Here is a 13,530-nt window from a genome sequence, read left to right as displayed (position 1 = left end):
GTCCCTTTGACAAGGCTGCAGTGTGGCGTAGCTTAGCTTAGCTTAGGCTTCCCAGGGGGGAAAGAGGGGCTCTGGGCAGTTGCCGGGCAGCCTCCTTGGGTGCTTCGAGCGGGGGTGGGGAGCTCGGCTTGCCCCTCCCTTATAGTCAACGGACACAGCGAAGCCGCTTATAGTCGTGCTGCGGCAAGGTGACCCGCCTGTAGTTCAGGGCCTGGGCCTCTGCCTCCATGGCAGCCTGTTCTCTTGGCAGCCCGTCAGCTTAGCAGCCCCGTACTGGGGGCCTGCGTGAAGAGTTGTGGAGCCCTCCGTCCCCTTCCGGCCCCTCCCGTCCCCTTCTGTCCCCAGCAGCCGCCCAAAGATCCCTGTAAGCAGGGCAGGGGAGGCTGCTTTAGGCAGCTGACAGGAACCAACCTTGCGTGGCCCTTAGAGGGCTGAGGTCAGTCCCCGGGCTCCTGAAGAGATGGTGTTGTGCTGCAGCCAGGAGGGCCGGCCTGTAAGTGGGGCGCAGGCCAGAGCCTGTTGGCTCTCAGTGGGGCTTTTTGGGAGTGCCGGGCCGAGAGCGACTGCCCTGTAGGCAGGGAAGCGTGTTGCCGGTGCCCGGCGGGAGGTTCAAGGAGGGACCCCCCCTGTAATCAGGGGGGGTAGATCTGGCCCTGGCCTTTCAGAGGCTCGGGGCCAGGAAACGTGTGGGGCTTAGCTTAGCGTGTTCCCCCTCCCCGCCCCGTCTTCGGGGTCGGGGCCGCAGCCCCCCGGCCTTTAGGCCGTGATGCTCCACTGCCCTGGCTGCTGAGTTGTTGACTTCCTGCAGCTGCAGGGGCCAGGCCACGCTCCCAACTCCCTGGGTGTCGACCCCGCCCCGTAAGCGGGGTTGTGGTCCGAGTGCCTTTGCGCTCAGCTGGCAGCCTGTGTGGGGTGCCCCCCCCAGTTAGTGGGGTGTGGGTCGAGATGCCCCTGAAGCGGAGCGAAGGAGCCTTCGCGGGCCTTTTGGGACCAGGGCCGCCCTGTAAGTCAGGGCCCGGTCAGTGCCCTGGCATCCCGGGCGCTTTGCCGTGCCAGCAGCGGTTCCAGCCCCCTGTAAGCAGGGTCGTGCAGCCGCTCTGGCCGCTGCTTTGCATGCCCAGCTCCATTGCCCAGGGTGCCTGCCTCCAGTCCTGACCGGAAGTCTGCCGTGTGCCTCTTGGGTGAGTCGAGCCGAAGCGGGAAGACTTTGTAGGGCTACGGGGTGTCCGCGGGCGGGGAGCTGGCCGGGCGGCGCCCTTGGGGAGCTGCCTGCGGGGCTGTAAGGATCCCTCTTTCCGTTGGGCGGGGAGGAGTTGGCTCTGCCGAGGCCTAACTCTGTCCTCCTTCCTCAGCAGCAGCTGGCACAGAAGGAAGAGGAGGCCCACGTGTAGAGCGGCGAGGCAAGGTGCGGCGGGGCAAGGTGCGGCGCGGCAAGAGGCGACGAGAAGAAGAGCAGCGTTGGGCTGAAGAACAGGACACGGGGGAAAGGCGCCCTGGGCAATGAGACTTCCCTCCGAATTTGGCTGTGGTAACACAAGATCTTTGCCAGCACCGTTAGGGTGCCCATTGCGCTGGGCGACCTCCCTGTAAGCAGGGCTTGGTCCTTTGCTTGTGCTGTTTTTGGCCTTTTGCCACCTTGCTCCTTTAGGCTGCCCGGAGCCTGGCAACCCTGTAAGGAGGGTGCGTGCCAGCGTCTCCAGCCCTGTGGGGGAACCGGAGCTCCCTGGACCCCAGCCCCCCCTGTAAGCAGGGGAGGGCCCTTTAAACAGCCCCGGTAGGTTGCTGGCGGCGTGGCCAGCGTGACCCCCTGTACTCGGGGAGTGTCACAACGTTTGCCCCTTGGCATCCCGAGGTCCCTCTGCCTCCATGCATCCCCTGGAGGGACCAAGTCTGACCCTCTGCTCTCCCGCTCGGGGTAAGGATGTCTGCCCCACCAGTGGCTGCCCAGAGCTTGCTCCCTCTCCTGGGAAGGGCTGTGTGTGTGGCCCCCCCCTTGACTCTGTGCGCCTGAGTCTGCTTGTCCTTTAGGTCCCTTTGACAAGGCTGCAGTGTGGCGTAGCTTAGCTTAGCTTAGGCTTCCCAGGGGGGAAAGAGGGGCTCTGGGCAGTTGCCGGGCAGCCTCCTTGGGTGCTTCGAGCGGGGTGGGGAGCTCGGCTTGCCCCTCCCTTATAGTCAACGGACACAGCGAAGCCGCTTATAGTCGTGCTGCGGCAAGGTGACCCGCCTGTAGTTCAGGGCCTGGGCCTCTGCCTCCATGGCAGCCTGTTCTCTTGGCAGCCCGTCAGCTTAGCAGCCCCGTACTGGGGGCCTGCGTGAAGAGTTGTGGAGCCCTCCGTCCCCTTCCGGCCCCTCCCGTCCCCTTCTGTCCCCAGCAGCCGCCCAAAGATCCCTGTAAGCAGGGCAGGGGAGGCTGCTTTAGGCAGCTGACAGGAACCAACCTTGCGTGGCCCTTAGAGGGCTGAGGTCAGTCCCCGGGCTCCTGAAGAGATGGTGTTGTGCTGCAGCCAGGAGGGCCGGCCCGTAAGTGGGGCGCAGGCCAGAGCCTGTTGGCTCTCAGTGGGGCTTTTTGGGAGTGCCGGGCCGAGAGCGACTGCCCTGTAGGCAGGGAAGCGTGTTGCCGGTGCCCGGCGGGAGGTTCAAGGAGGGACCCCCCCCTGTAATCAGGGGGGGTAGATCTGGCCCTGGCCTTTCAGAGGCTCGGGGCCAGGAAACGTGTGGGGCTTAGCTTAGCGTGTTCCCCCTCCCCGCCCCGTCTTCGGGGTCGGGGCCGCAGCCCCCCGGCCTTTAGGCCGTGATGCTCCACTGCCCTGGCTTCTGAGTTGTTGACTTCCTGCAGCTGCAGGGGCCAGGCCACGCTCTCAACTCCCTGGGTGTCGACCCCGCCCCGTAAGCGGGGTTGTGGTCCGAGTGCCTTTGCGCTCTGCTGGCAGCCTGTGTGGGGTGCCCCCCCCAGTTAGTGGGGTGTGGGTCGAGATGCCCCTGAAGCGGAGCGAAGGAGCCTCCGCGGGCCTTTTGGGACCAGGGCCGCCCTGTAAGTCAGGGCCCGGTCAGTGCCCTGGCATCCCGGGCGCTTTGCCGTGCCAGCAGCGGTTCCAGCCCCCTGTAAGCAGGGTCGTGCAGCCGCTCTGGCCGCTGCTTTGCATGCCCAGCTCCATTGCCCAGGGTGCCTGCCTCCAGTCCTGACCGGAAGTCTGCCGTGTGCCTCTTGGGTGAGTCGAGCCGAAGCGGGAAGACTTTGTAGGGCTACGGGGTGTCCGCGGGCGGGGAGCTGGCCGGGCGGCGCCCTTGGGGAGCTGCCTGCGGGGCTGTAAGGATCCCTCTTTCCGTTGGGCGGGGAGGAGTTGGCTCTGCCGAGGCCTAACTCTGTCCTCCTTCCTCAGCAGCAGCTGGCACAGAAGGAAGAGGAGGCCCACGTGTAGAGCGGCGAGGCAAGGTGCGGCGGGGCAAGGTGCGGCGCGGCAAGAGGCGACGAGAAGAAGAGCAGCGTTGGGCTGAAGAACAGGACACGGGGGAAAGGCGCCCTGGGCAATGAGACTTCCCTCCGAATTTGGCTGTGGTAACACAAGATCTTTGCCAGCACCGTTAGGGTGCCCATTGCGCTGGGCGACCTCCCTGTAAGCAGGGCTTGGTCCTTTGCTTGTGCTGTTTTTGGCCTTTTGCCACCTTGCTCCTTTAGGCTGCCCGGAGCCTGGCAACCCTGTAAGGAGGGTGCGTGCCAGCGTCTCCAGCCCTGTGGGGGAACCGGAGCTCCCTGGACCCCAGCCCCCCCTGTAAGCAGGGGAGGGCCCTTTAAACAGCCCCGGTAGGTTGCTGGCGGCGTGGCCAGCGTGACCCCCTGTACTCGGGGAGTGTCACAACGTTTGCCCCTTGGCATCCCGAGGTCCCTCTGCCTCCATGCATCCCCTGGAGGGACCAAGTCTGACCCTCTGCTCTCCCGCTCGGGGTAAGGATGTCTGCCCCACCAGTGGCTGCCCAGAGCTTGCTCCCTCTCCTGGGAAGGGCTGTGTGTGTGGCCCCCCCCTTGACTCTGTGCGCCTGAGTCTGCTTGTCCTTTAGGTCCCTTTGACAAGGCTGCAGTGTGGCGTAGCTTAGCTTAGCTTAGGCTTCCCAGGGGGGAAAGAGGGGCTCTGGGCAGTTGCCGGGCAGCCTCCTTGGGTGCCTCGAGCGGGGTGGGGAGCTCGGCTTGCCCCTCCCTTATAGTCAACGGACACAGCGAAGCCGCTTATAGTCGTGTTGCGGCAAGGTGACCCGCCTGTAGTTCAGGGCCTGGGCCTCTGCCTCCATGGCAGCCTGTTCTCTTGGCAGCCCGTCAGCTTAGCAGCCCCGTACTGGGGGCCTGCGTGAAGAGTTGTGGAGCCCTCCGTCCCCTTCCGGCCCCTCCCGTCCCCTTCTGTCCCCAGCAGCCGCCCAAAGATCCCTGTAAGCAGGGCAGGGGAGGCTGCTTTAGGCAGCTGACAGGAACCAACCTTGCGTGGCCCTTAGAGGGCTGAGGTCAGTCCCCGGGCTCCTGAAGAGATGGTGTTGTGCTGCAGCCAGGAGGGCCGGCCCGTAAGTGGGGCGCAGGCCAGAGCCTGTTGGCTCTCAGTGGGGCTTTTTGGGAGTGCCGGGCCGAGAGCGACTGCCCTGTAGGCAGGGAAGCGTGTTGCCGGTGCCCGGCGGGAGGTTCAAGGAGGGACCCCCCCTGTAATCAGGGGGGGTAGATCTGGCCCTGGCCTTTCAGAGGCTCGGGGCCAGGAAACGTGTGGGGCTTAGCTTAGCGTGTTCCCCCTCCCCGCCCCGTCTTCGGGGTCGGGGCCGCAGCCCCCCGGCCTTTAGGCCGTGATGCTCCACTGCCCTGGCTGCTGAGTTGTTGACTTCCTGCAGCTGCAGGGGCCAGGCCACGCTCCCAACTCCCTGGGTGTCGACCCCGCCCCGTAAGCGGGGTTGTGGTCCGAGTGCCTTTGCGCTCAGCTGGCAGCCTGTGTGGGGTGCCCCCCCCAGTTAGTGGGGTGTGGGTCGAGATGCCCCTGAAGCGGAGCGAAGGAGCCTCCGCGGGCCTTTTGGGACCAGGGCCGCCCTGTAAGTCAGGGCCCGGTCAGTGCCCTGGCATCCCGGGCGCTTTGCCGTGCCAGCAGCGGTTCCAGCCCCCTGTAAGCAGGGTCGTGCAGCCGCTCTGGCCGCTGCTTTGCATGCCCAGCTCCATTGCCCAGGGTGCCTGCCTCCAGTCCTGACCGGAAGTCTGCCGTGTGCCTCTTGGGTGAGTCGAGCCGAAGCGGGAAGACTTTGTAGGGCTACGGGGTGTCCGCGGGCGGGGAGCTGGCCGGGCGGCGCCCTTGGGGAGCTGCCTGCGGGGCTGTAAGGATCCCTCTTTCCGTTGGGCGGGGAGGAGTTGGCTCTGCCGAGGCCTAACTCTGTCCTCCTTCCTCAGCAGCAGCTGGCACAGAAGGAAGAGGAGGCCCACGTGTAGAGCGGCGAGGCAAGGTGCGGCGGGGCAAGGTGCGGCGCGGCAAGAGGCGACGAGAAGAAGAGCAGCGTTGGGCTGAAGAACAGGACACGGGGGAAAGGCGCCCTGGGCAATGAGACTTCCCTCCGAATTTGGCTGTGGTAACACAAGATCTTTGCCAGCACCGTTAGGGTGCCCATTGCGCTGGGCGACCTCCCTGTAAGCAGGGCTTGGTCCTTTGCTTGTGCTGTTTTTGGCCTTTTGCCACCTTGCTCCTTTAGGCTGCCCGGAGCCTGGCAACCCTGTAAGGAGGGTGCGTGCCAGCGTCTCCAGCCCTGTGGGGGAACCGGAGCTCCCTGGACCCCAGCCCCCCCTGTAAGCAGGGGAGGGCCCTTTAAACAGCCCCGGTAGGTTGCTGGCGGCGTGGCCAGCGTGACCCCCTGTACTCGGGGAGTGTCACAACGTTTGCCCCTTGGCATCCCGAGGTCCCTCTGCCTCCATGCATCCCCTGGAGGGACCAAGTCTGACCCTCTGCTCTCCCGCTCGGGGTAAGGATGTCTGCCCCACCAGTGGCTGCCCAGAGCTTGCTCCCTCTCCTGGGAAGGGCTGTGTGTGTGGCCCCCCCCTTGACTCTGTGCGCCTGAGTCTGCTTGTCCTTTAGGTCCCTTTGACAAGGCTGCAGTGTGGCGTAGCTTAGCTTAGCTTAGGCTTCCCAGGGGGGAAAGAGGGGCTCTGGGCAGTTGCCGGGCAGCCTCCTTGGGTGCCTCGAGCGGGGTGGGGAGCTCGGCTTGCCCCTCCCTTATAGTCAACGGACACAGCGAAGCCGCTTATAGTCGTGTTGCGGCAAGGTGACCCGCCTGTAGTTCAGGGCCTGGGCCTCTGCCTCCATGGCAGCCTGTTCTCTTGGCAGCCCGTCAGCTTAGCAGCCCCGTACTGGGGGCCTGCGTGAAGAGTTGTGGAGCCCTCCGTCCCCTTCCGGCCCCTCCCGTCCCCTTCTGTCCCCAGCAGCCGCCCAAAGATCCCTGTAAGCAGGGCAGGGGAGGCTGCTTTAGGCAGCTGACAGGAACCAACCTTGCGTGGCCCTTAGAGGGCTGAGGTCAGTCCCCGGGCTCCTGAAGAGATGGTGTTGTGCTGCAGCCAGGAGGGCCGGCCCGTAAGTGGGGCGCAGGCCAGAGCCTGTTGGCTCTCAGTGGGGCTTTTTGGGAGTGCCGGGCCGAGAGCGACTGCCCTGTAGGCAGGGAAGCGTGTTGCCGGTGCCCGGCGGGAGGTTCAAGGAGGGACCCCCCCTGTAATCAGGGGGGGTAGATCTGGCCCTGGCCTTTCAGAGGCTCGGGGCCAGGAAACGTGTGGGGCTTAGCTTAGCGTGTTCCCCCTCCCCGCCCCGTCTTCGGGGTCGGGGCCGCAGCCCCCCGGCCTTTAGGCCGTGATGCTCCACTGCCCTGGCTGCTGAGTTGTTGACTTCCTGCAGCTGCAGGGGCCAGGCCACGCTCCCAACTCCCTGGGTGTCGACCCCGCCCCGTAAGCGGGGTTGTGGTCCGAGTGCCTTTGCGCTCAGCTGGCAGCCTGTGTGGGGTGCCCCCCCCAGTTAGTGGGGTGTGGGTCGAGATGCCCCTGAAGCGGAGCGAAGGAGCCTCCGCGGGCCTTTTGGGACCAGGGCCGCCCTGTAAGTCAGGGCCCGGTCAGTGCCCTGGCATCCCGGGCGCTTTGCCGTGCCAGCAGCGGTTCCAGCCCCCTGTAAGCAGGGTCGTGCAGCCGCTCTGGCCGCTGCTTTGCATGCCCAGCTCCATTGCCCAGGGTGCCTGCCTCCAGTCCTGACCGGAAGTCTGCCGTGTGCCTCTTGGGTGAGTCGAGCCGAAGCGGGAAGACTTTGTAGGGCTACGGGGTGTCCGCGGGCGGGGAGCTGGCCGGGCGGCGCCCTTGGGGAGCTGCCTGCGGGGCTGTAAGGATCCCTCTTTCCGTTGGGCGGGGAGGAGTTGGCTCTGCCGAGGCCTAACTCTGTCCTCCTTCCTCAGCAGCAGCTGGCACAGAAGGAAGAGGAGGCCCACGTGTAGAGCGGCGAGGCAAGGTGCGGCGGGGCAAGGTGCGGCGCGGCAAGAGGCGACGAGAAGAAGAGCAGCGTTGGGCTGAAGAACAGGACACGGGGGAAAGGCGCCCTGGGCAATGAGACTTCCCTCCGAATTTGGCTGTGGTAACACAAGATCTTTGCCAGCACCGTTAGGGTGCCCATTGCGCTGGGCGACCTCCCTGTAAGCAGGGCTTGGTCCTTTGCTTGTGCTGTTTTTGGCCTTTTGCCACCTTGCTCCTTTAGGCTGCCCGGAGCCTGGCAACCCTGTAAGGAGGGTGCGTGCCAGCGTCTCCAGCCCTGTGGGGGAACCGGAGCTCCCTGGACCCCAGCCCCCCCTGTAAGCAGGGGAGGGCCCTTTAAACAGCCCCGGTAGGTTGCTGGCGGCGTGGCCAGCGTGACCCCCTGTACTCGGGGAGTGTCACAACGTTTGCCCCTTGGCATCCCGAGGTCCCTCTGCCTCCATGCATCCCCTGGAGGGACCAAGTCTGACCCTCTGCTCTCCCGCTCGGGGTAAGGATGTCTGCCCCACCAGTGGCTGCCCAGAGCTTGCTCCCTCTCCTGGGAAGGGCTGTGTGTGTGGCCCCCCCCCCTTGACTCTGTGCGCCTGAGTCTGCTTGTCCTTTAGGTCCCTTTGACAAGGCTGCAGTGTGGCGTAGCTTAGCTTAGCTTAGGCTTCCCAGGGGGGAAAGAGGGGCTCTGGGCAGTTGCCGGGCAGCCTCCTTGGGTGCTTCGAGCGGGGTGGGGAGCTCGGCTTGCCCCTCCCTTATAGTCAACGGACACAGCGAAGCCGCTTATAGTCGTGCTGCGGCAAGGTGACCCGCCTGTAGTTCAGGGCCTGGGCCTCTGCCTCCATGGCAGCCTGTTCTCTTGGCAGCCCGTCAGCTTAGCAGCCCGGTACTGGGGGCCTGCGTAAAGAGTCGTGGAGCCCTCCGTCCCCTTCCGGCCCCTCCCGTCCCCTTCTGTCCCCAGCAGCCGCCCAAAGATCCCTGTAAGCAGGGCAGGGGAGGCTGCTTTAGGCAGCTGACAGGAACCAACCTTGCGTGGCCCTTAGAGGGCTGAGGTCAGTCCCCGGGCTCCTGAAGAGATGGCGTTGTGCTGCAGCCAGGAGGGCCGGCCCGTAAGTGGGGCGCAGGCCAGAGCCTGTTGGCTCTCAGTGGGGCTTTTTGGGAGTGCCGGGCCGAGAGCGACTGCCCTGTAGGCAGGGAAGCGTGTTGCCGGTGCCCGGCGGGAGGTTCAAGGAGGGACCCCCCCTGTAATCAGGGGGGGTAGATCTGGCCCTGGCCTTTCAGAGGCTCGGGGCCAGGAAACGTGTGGGGCTTAGCTTAGCGTGTTCCCCCTCCCCGCCCCGTCTTCGGGGTCGGGGCCGCAGCCCCCCGGCCTTTAGGCCGTGATGCTCCACTGCCCTGGCTGCTGAGTTGTTGACTTCCTGCAGCTGCAGGGGCCAGGCCACGCTCTCAACTCCCTGGGTGTCGACCCCGCCCCGTAAGCGGGGTTGTGGTCCGAGTGCCTTTGCGCTCAGCTGGCAGCCTGTGTGGGGTGCCCCCCCCAGTTAGTGGGGTGTGGGTCGAGATGCCCCTGAAGCGGAGCGAAGGAGCCTCCGCGGGCCTTTTGGGACCAGGGCCGCCCTGTAAGTCAGGGCCCGGTCAGTGCCCTGGCATCCCGGGCGCTTTGCCGTGCCAGCAGCGGTTCCAGCCCCCTGTAAGCAGGGTCGTGCAGCCGCTCTGGCCGCTGCTTTGCATGCCCAGCTCCATTGCCCAGGGTGCCTGCCTCCAGTCCTGACCGGAAGTCTGCCGTGTGCCTCTTGGGTGAGTCGAGCCGAAGCGGGAAGACTTTGTAGGGCTACGGGGTGTCCGCGGGCGGGGAGCTGGCCGGGCGGCGCCCTTGGGGAGCTGCCTGCGGGGCTGTAAGGATCCCTCTTTCCGTTGGGCGGGGAGGAGTTGGCTCTGCCGAGGCCTAACTCTGTCCTCCTTCCTCAGCAGCAGCTGGCACAGAAGGAAGAGGAGGCCCACGTGTAGAGCGGCGAGGCAAGGTGCGGCGGGGCAAGGTGCGGCGCGGCAAGAGGCGACGAGAAGAAGAGCAGCGTTGGGCTGAAGAACAGGACACGGGGGAAAGGCGCCCTGGGCAATGAGACTTCCCTCCGAATTTGGCTGTGGTAACACAAGATCTTTGCCAGCACCGTTAGGGTGCCCATTGCGCTGGGCGACCTCCCTGTAAGCAGGGCTTGGTCCTTTGCTTGTGCTGTTTTTGGCCTTTTGCCACCTTGCTCCTTTAGGCTGCCCGGAGCCTGGCAACCCTGTAAGGAGGGTGCGTGCCAGCGTCTCCAGCCCTGTGGGGGAACCGGAGCTCCCTGGACCCCAGCCCCCCCTGTAAGCAGGGGAGGGCCCTTTAAACAGCCCCGGTAGGTTGCTGGCGGCGTGGCCAGCGTGACCCCCTGTACTCGGGGAGTGTCACAACGTTTGCCCCTTGGCATCCCGAGGTCCCTCTGCCTCCATGCATCCCCTGGAGGGACCAAGTCTGACCCTCTGCTCTCCCGCTCGGGGTAAGGATGTCTGCCCCACCAGTGGCTGCCCAGAGCTTGCTCCCTCTCCTGGGAAGGGCTGTGTGTGTGGCCCCCCCCTTGACTCTGTGCGCCTGAGTCTGCTTGTCCTTTAGGTCCCTTTGACAAGGCTGCAGTGTGGCGTAGCTTAGCTTAGCTTAGGCTTCCCAGGGGGGAAAGAGGGGCTCTGGGCAGTTGCCGGGCAGCCTCCTTGGGTGCTTCGAGCGGGGTGGGGAGCTCGGCTTGCCCCTCCCTTATAGTCAACGGACACAGCGAAGCCGCTTATAGTCGTGCTGCGGCAAGGTGACCCGCCTGTAGTTCAGGGCCTGGGCCTCTGCCTCCATGGCAGCCTGTTCTCTTGGCAGCCCGTCAGCTTAGCAGCCCCGTACTGGGGGCCTGCGTGAAGAGTTGTGGAGCCCTCCGTCCCCTTCCGGCCCCTCCCGTCCCCTTCTGTCCCCAGCAGCCGCCCAAAGATCCCTGTAAGCAGGGCAGGGGAGGCTGCTTTAGGCAGCTGACAGGAACCAACCTTGCGTGGCCCTTAGAGGGCTGAGGTCAGTCCCCGGGCTCCTGAAGAGATGGTGTTGTGCTGCAGCCAGGAGGGCCGGCCCGTAAGTGGGGCGCAGGCCAGAGCCTGTTGGCTCTCAGTGGGGCTTTTTGGGAGTGCCGGGCCGAGAGCGACTGCCCTGTAGGCAGGGAAGCGTGTTGCCGGTGCCCGGCGGGAGGTTCAAGGAGGGACCCCCCCCTGTAATCAGGGGGGGTAGATCTGGCCCTGGCCTTTCAGAGGCTCGGGGCCAGGAAACGTGTGGGGCTTAGCTTAGCGTGTTCCCCCTCCCCGCCCCGTCTTCGGGGTCGGGGCCGCAGCCCCCCGGCCTTTAGGCCGTGATGCTCCACTGCCCTGGCTTCTGAGTTGTTGACTTCCTGCAGCTGCAGGGGCCAGGCCACGCTCTCAACTCCCTGGGTGTCGACCCCGCCCCGTAAGCGGGGTTGTGGTCCGAGTGCCTTTGCGCTCTGCTGGCAGCCTGTGTGGGGTGCCCCCCCCAGTTAGTGGGGTGTGGGTCGAGATGCCCCTGAAGCGGAGCGAAGGAGCCTCCGCGGGCCTTTTGGGACCAGGGCCGCCCTGTAAGTCAGGGCCCGGTCAGTGCCCTGGCATCCCGGGCGCTTTGCCGTGCCAGCAGCGGTTCCAGCCCCCTGTAAGCAGGGTCGTGCAGCCGCTCTGGCCGCTGCTTTGCATGCCCAGCTCCATTGCCCAGGGTGCCTGCCTCCAGTCCTGACCGGAAGTCTGCCGTGTGCCTCTTGGGTGAGTCGAGCCGAAGCGGGAAGACTTTGTAGGGCTACGGGGTGTCCGCGGGCGGGGAGCTGGCCGGGCGGCGCCCTTGGGGAGCTGCCTGCGGGGCTGTAAGGATCCCTCTTTCCGTTGGGCGGGGAGGAGTTGGCTCTGCCGAGGCCTAACTCTGTCCTCCTTCCTCAGCAGCAGCTGGCACAGAAGGAAGAGGAGGCCCACGTGTAGAGCGGCGAGGCAAGGTGCGGCGGGGCAAGGTGCGGCGCGGCAAGAGGCGACGAGAAGAAGAGCAGCGTTGGGCTGAAGAACAGGACACGGGGGAAAGGCGCCCTGGGCAATGAGACTTCCCTCCGAATTTGGCTGTGGTAACACAAGATCTTTGCCAGCACCGTTAGGGTGCCCATTGCGCTGGGCGACCTCCCTGTAAGCAGGGCTTGGTCCTTTGCTTGTGCTGTTTTTGGCCTTTTGCCACCTTGCTCCTTTAGGCTGCCCGGAGCCTGGCAACCCTGTAAGGAGGGTGCGTGCCAGCGTCTCCAGCCCTGTGGGGGAACCGGAGCTCCCTGGACCCCAGCCCCCCCTGTAAGCAGGGGAGGGCCCTTTAAACAGCCCCGGTAGGTTGCTGGCGGCGTGGCCAGCGTGACCCCCTGTACTCGGGGAGTGTCACAACGTTTGCCCCTTGGCATCCCGAGGTCCCTCTGCCTCCATGCATCCCCTGGAGGGACCAAGTCTGACCCTCTGCTCTCCCGCTCGGGGTAAGGATGTCTGCCCCACCAGTGGCTGCCCAGAGCTTGCTCCCTCTCCTGGGAAGGGCTGTGTGTGTGGCCCCCCCCTTGACTCTGTGCGCCTGAGTCTGCTTGTCCTTTAGGTCCCTTTGACAAGGCTGCAGTGTGGCGTAGCTTAGCTTAGCTTAGGCTTCCCAGGGGGGAAAGAGGGGCTCTGGGCAGTTGCCGGGCAGCCTCCTTGGGTGCCTCGAGCGGGGTGGGGAGCTCGGCTTGCCCCTCCCTTATAGTCAACGGACACAGCGAAGCCGCTTATAGTCGTGTTGCGGCAAGGTGACCCGCCTGTAGTTCAGGGCCTGGGCCTCTGCCTCCATGGCAGCCTGTTCTCTTGGCAGCCCGTCAGCTTAGCAGCCCCGTACTGGGGGCCTGCGTGAAGAGTTGTGGAGCCCTCCGTCCCCTTCCGGCCCCTCCCGTCCCCTTCTGTCCCCAGCAGCCGCCCAAAGATCCCTGTAAGCAGGGCAGGGGAGGCTGCTTTAGGCAGCTGACAGGAACCAACCTTGCGTGGCCCTTAGAGGGCTGAGGTCAGTCCCCGGGCTCCTGAAGAGATGGTGTTGTGCTGCAGCCAGGAGGGCCGGCCCGTAAGTGGGGCGCAGGCCAGAGCCTGTTGGCTCTCAGTGGGGCTTTTTGGGAGTGCCGGGCCGAGAGCGACTGCCCTGTAGGCAGGGAAGCGTGTTGCCGGTGCCCGGCGGGAGGTTCAAGGAGGGACCCCCCCTGTAATCAGGGGGGGTAGATCTGGCCCTGGCCTTTCAGAGGCTCGGGGCCAGGAAACGTGTGGGGCTTAGCTTAGCGTGTTCCCCCTCCCCGCCCCGTCTTCGGGGTCGGGGCCGCAGCCCCCCGGCCTTTAGGCCGTGATGCTCCACTGCCCTGGCTGCTGAGTTGTTGACTTCCTGCAGCTGCAGGGGCCAGGCCACGCTCCCAACTCCTGGGTGTCGACCCCGCCCCGTAAGCGGGGTTGTGGTCCGAGTGCCTTTGCGCTCAGCTGGCAGCCTGTGTGGGGTGCCCCCCCCAGTTAGTGGGGTGTGGGTCGAGATGCCCCTGAAGCGGAGCGAAGGAGCCTCCGCGGGCCTTTTGGGACCAGGGCCGCCCTGTAAGTCAGGGCCCGGTCAGTGCCCTGGCATCCCGGGCGCTTTGCCGTGCCAGCAGCGGTTCCAGCCCCCTGTAAGCAGGGTCGTGCAGCCGCTCTGGCCGCTGCTTTGCATGCCCAGCTCCATTGCCCAGGGTGCCTGCCTCCAGTCCTGACCGGAAGTCTGCCGTGTGCCTCTTGGGTGAGTCGAGCCGAAGCGGGAAGACTTTGTAGGGCTACGGGGTGTCCGCGGGCGGGGAGCTGGCCGGGCGGCGCCCTTGGGGAGCTGCCTGCGGGGCTGTAAGGATCCCTCTTTCCGTTGGGCGGGGAGGAGTTGGCTCTGCCGAGGCCTAACTCTGTCCTCCTTCCTCAGCAGCAGCTGGCAC

At 65.7% G+C, this 13,530-nt stretch overlaps 1 protein-coding gene across 1 annotated transcript in view; it reads left to right on the top strand.

Moving 5' to 3' along the window:
* Positions 1-9,056: 9,056 nt before the first annotated feature.
* LOC137448828 (tetra-peptide repeat homeobox protein 1-like) overlaps positions 9,057-13,530 on the top strand; it is a 5,055-nt gene continuing 581 nt past the window's right edge. The window contains exons 1-8 of the mRNA XM_068153726.1: positions 9,057-9,114; positions 9,233-9,292; positions 9,760-9,853; positions 11,042-11,142; positions 11,261-11,320; positions 11,788-11,881; positions 12,975-13,168; positions 13,287-13,346. Coding sequence (XP_068009827.1) covers positions 9,057-9,114; positions 9,233-9,292; positions 9,760-9,853; positions 11,042-11,142; positions 11,261-11,320; positions 11,788-11,881; positions 12,975-13,168; positions 13,287-13,346 — 721 coding nt within the window. The remainder of the gene's footprint in view (positions 9,115-9,232; positions 9,293-9,759; positions 9,854-11,041; positions 11,143-11,260; positions 11,321-11,787; positions 11,882-12,974; positions 13,169-13,286; positions 13,347-13,530) is intronic.

The sequence above is a fragment of the Melanerpes formicivorus genome, unplaced genomic scaffold (assembly GCF_026170545.1).
Source record: "Melanerpes formicivorus ecotype bairdi unplaced genomic scaffold, bMelFor1.0.p_v2 SCAF_26, whole genome shotgun sequence".
NCBI lineage: Eukaryota > Metazoa > Chordata > Aves > Piciformes > Picidae > Melanerpes > Melanerpes formicivorus.
The sequence above is the reverse complement of the archived record's forward strand: the minus strand, read 5'-3'. Positions and strand labels throughout refer to the sequence as shown.